The 3,735-nt window shown below is 36.5% G+C and overlaps 1 protein-coding gene across 1 annotated transcript; it reads left to right on the forward strand.

Annotated features, from left to right (window-relative positions):
- Window positions 1-1,526: 1,526 nt before the first annotated feature.
- Window positions 1,527-2,899, forward strand: LOC145109895 (antimicrobial ginkbilobin-2-like protein). The gene is made up of 2 exons (XM_079047022.1): window positions 1,527-2,353; window positions 2,463-2,899. The coding sequence occupies exons 1-2, from the start codon at window positions 1,612-1,614 to the stop codon at window positions 2,612-2,614; spliced, it is 894 nt and encodes a 297-aa protein (XP_078903148.1). The 5' UTR covers window positions 1,527-1,611; the 3' UTR covers window positions 2,615-2,899.
- The last annotated feature ends 836 nt before the right edge of the window (window positions 2,900-3,735 follow it).

Here is a 3,735-nt window from a genome sequence, read left to right on the forward strand (position 1 = left end):
AATTGAATATCCTCCTACTTTTGTCCCTATAAATACTCCTATCCCATTAAATAATGACATGTATCATATTAGTATACTAAATCATCATTAAATTTTATTAAATGAACATTAAATGTTACACATATCATTATTTAATTGAATAGGAAGATTTATAGTAACAAAAAATAAGAAAATATTTAATTAAATATCTCATTAATGCACATTGTCAAAGTTGATACAAGTTACAACCAAGAAAAGTAACAACTAATACCTAATTTACGGGTATTTTAAATAAACCCACATGTATGTGTAGGCCTGACAATCGTGTCTTGTTCGGGTTGGCGTGTCGCGGGTTGGCGGGTTGGTGGGTCAAAATATGTCAACTCAAACACGACCCATTTAAATATACAGGTCACGAGTTGGCGTGTCACGAGTTGGCGGGTTTGGAACATAAACCCATATATAACCCACGAACCCATTTATTTATACGAGTTCACAGGTTGGCCGGTTTGTGGGTTAGATTTGGGTTCGTGGGTCGGATTCCATAAATAAAATTAACAATTAAACATGAATAAATTCTTGATGGTTGATGCAAACATATCTGAATTTTAGACACTTAACTACTTAAGTCTTAAAGTCTTAAACATATAAATGAAAATTAAAAACATTCATAGAAACATGTTCAATGCCTCAATCGCTCATACAGCCATACGCCGATACGCCATTTGATTTAGGGAAAAAATGAGGAAAATCAATTGGTTACAAACTTATTTACGACCTTATGAGTTAGGACCACAAGTCAAAATATCAATACATTTAAAAATAAAAAATATATTTTTTTAATTAAAAATATAATCGGGTTGGTGGGTCAACCCATTTATTTTTTGAGAAACCCATATATGACCCGTTTAATAAACGTGTTGGCAGGTTGGCGGGTTGGCGGGTTGGCGTGTTGAAAAACTCAACCCAAACCTGTTTATTTCGTGTCGTGTCGCGGGTCGTGTCGCGTGTCGTGTCGAGAATTGCCGGCCCTATGTGTGTGGGTATAATGTGTGTGTTGACCTTCACACACATGTCCCATTATACGGAGGTTTTTTTAGTAACACCCATAATTTATTGTTGTAGATCTCTACTAAATCAAATTAATTACTGTGAATTGTATATAGTTAATCATTGCGTTTATGTAAAGCAATATTGCCTCCTTCGAATTGTATTTACCTAAATGGCTAAAAGAATATATATTATCGTGCTAGATACGGTAAAAATGTGACTACATAAATATGATCTTAAGTTGAAGTCTAACATCTTTTATTAAAATATCAACAACTTATAAACGGATTGATGGAAACACGAAATGTCATTTACCCTTGAGTGTCATCCATTCAAAAAAAAGTTTATCAATCTTTATATTTGGTCAACTGGTTGACTTTTTCCTTTAGTAGTGCAACACACGATTTAGTAGTTTATTGACACCGGCCCACTGACAAGAAAAACCAACAACACAGCTTAAAAAAAATGAAGGGACAGGTGGATATTTTATTTAATGTTGGGCTTAAAGTTGGCCTGCAATAGGGTCCCTGTGTAGAACAATTTACCCCATCCATCTTACGAAAGCTATCGAATCTTTAAAAAATGGTGAGGGTTGTGCTATTGACTTTACTCTTCTTGATTACGTTAAAATCTTGCCATGGTAAATGCTCAAATGTAAGCTCCAGCTTCAACACAAATTTTAGAACCCTTTTGGATTTGCTTACCAAAAACGCACCTCTTCGCAACGGATTCTATGAAACAAGCGTCGGGAATATGTCAGATCAAGTTTATGGCGTTGTTCAATGTAAAGCCAACATATCCTCGTCCAACTGTGCCAACTGTTTGAAATCGTATACTGAAACCTTTGACGGGTGCCCAGAAGGCAGAAGCATGGCTACTATATCCACTTTCTGCACTTTGAAGTTTTCGGATGAGTATTTCTTTGGAGTTTGGGATAACTTCTCATCGGCCTCATTTGGCCACAACGGATTGGATAACCCATTGGCGTTTTCAAAAGGGTATCTGATGATGCAAGATTTAGCTAGCACAGTTCCAGATCAACCATTGATGTATCAAGCTACAGATATTAATCTTGGAGAGGATGGGAAACGATATGGTTTGGCTCAGTGCAGTAGAAATTTGAGCAAGTTGAATTGTCAAAACTGCTTGGAGGATCGATTGGAGAACTATAGATCTTATGTTGAGAATAGAACAGGGTGGGAGATTCTTGGGATCAGTTGTAGTATGTGGTATTCTAATGTTTCAGACGCTTATTCTCCAGGAGAGACTGCTCTCACGCCATCTGAGGGTCACGTTCCATCCGGAATACCTACTGTTACTTCAGGTAAGTTGCTTCTTTTTTGTTATTTATTTCATAATACAGCTATAGGAAAGCTACACGATCATCTGTGGTAGAGATAAGTTAAATCCTAGGATGTTTGTTTTATGATCAGGAGGTCATAAAAGCCATGGACGAAGTGGAATTTGGAGCAGCATCAGCATCGGCACTAGCATTTTCACAGCCTTGTTAGCTATTCATGTATTCGAGATGCTATCATATCAAGTGTCATGTCAAATATTATCCACATCAACTAACCGGCTATAATAATGTTTCCTATGACGAATATTAGAAATTTTATTTCAGTTTTATAATACAGAAAATTTAATTGATCTTGGAGTGTGAAATGATAACTGTAGTCATGACTACATAAATGATAACTTCTTAGAACATATTCAACCATCACCAAATCCCATTTTTATACCCTTTTGGTATAAACCTATTCCATCCCATCACCATTTGTTATACTATTATGGTGTAAAGAAATGGTATAAGATCAAATTTGATCGTATTGTACTCTTTTAAACCAAAATGGAGTTTAAGTTTCATGTACCCATTTTAGAAAAAGGCAATTAGTGACGACAAAAGTCGCCACTAAGGGTCTGAATGTCGCCAGTAATGGTAATAGCGGCGACGTGTCGCCGGTAATTTGTCGCCGCTAAAGAGAATTGTCGCCGCTAATGCTTATGTCGTCAGTAATACTTCATGTCGCCGTTAATGATGAAGTCGCCAGTAATAAAGTTTTTCATTTTTTAATTTCTTTTAATCAACGATTTTGGTCATCGGTAATAGTGTGACAACCGTCAATTTTTGGCCAAGTCAAAGTCAACTAAAGTCAACAAGTCAAACCGGTCAACTCATCTAACCCTTGTATATTAGGGTTTCCATTACGTTTCTTATTGTATAACTCGCAATCCTAATACAAAGTATCACTTAGAGTTTTCACGTGTTCGGAAATTCTAAACCCAAATCAGGACAAGTGATGAAACTATTCGATAAAACATTATCCCTTAACCCTCGGGGGCATATAACAATCATAACGAGACTTAACGGGATGTACAAACCTTGCGTTACGAAGCCAAGCACTCAAAAATGTCGCAAACAAGATCTCTCTCAAAATCTCTCCAAGTGGGTGAAATCTCTCCCAAATCTCTCTATGTATGAGAAATCTCTCCAAGTATGTGAAAATCTCTCCCAAATCTCTCTCTGTATGAGAAATCTCTCCAAGTATGTGAAATCTCTTCCAAATCTCTCTCTGTATGAACAATCTCTCAAAGTATGTGAAATCTCTCCAAGTATGTCAACTATTTGTCCTCTCACATCTCTCCTCCAGCTGGTAACTTGATCAAAAGTTGGAAACTCCCATCTCTCCTTCCACTTTACTCACA

Source organism: Lactuca virosa, chromosome 1 (assembly GCF_052849685.1).
Source record: "Lactuca virosa cultivar CGN04683 chromosome 1, Lactuca_virosa_CGN04683_v6, whole genome shotgun sequence".
Taxonomy (NCBI): domain Eukaryota; kingdom Viridiplantae; phylum Streptophyta; class Magnoliopsida; order Asterales; family Asteraceae; genus Lactuca; species Lactuca virosa.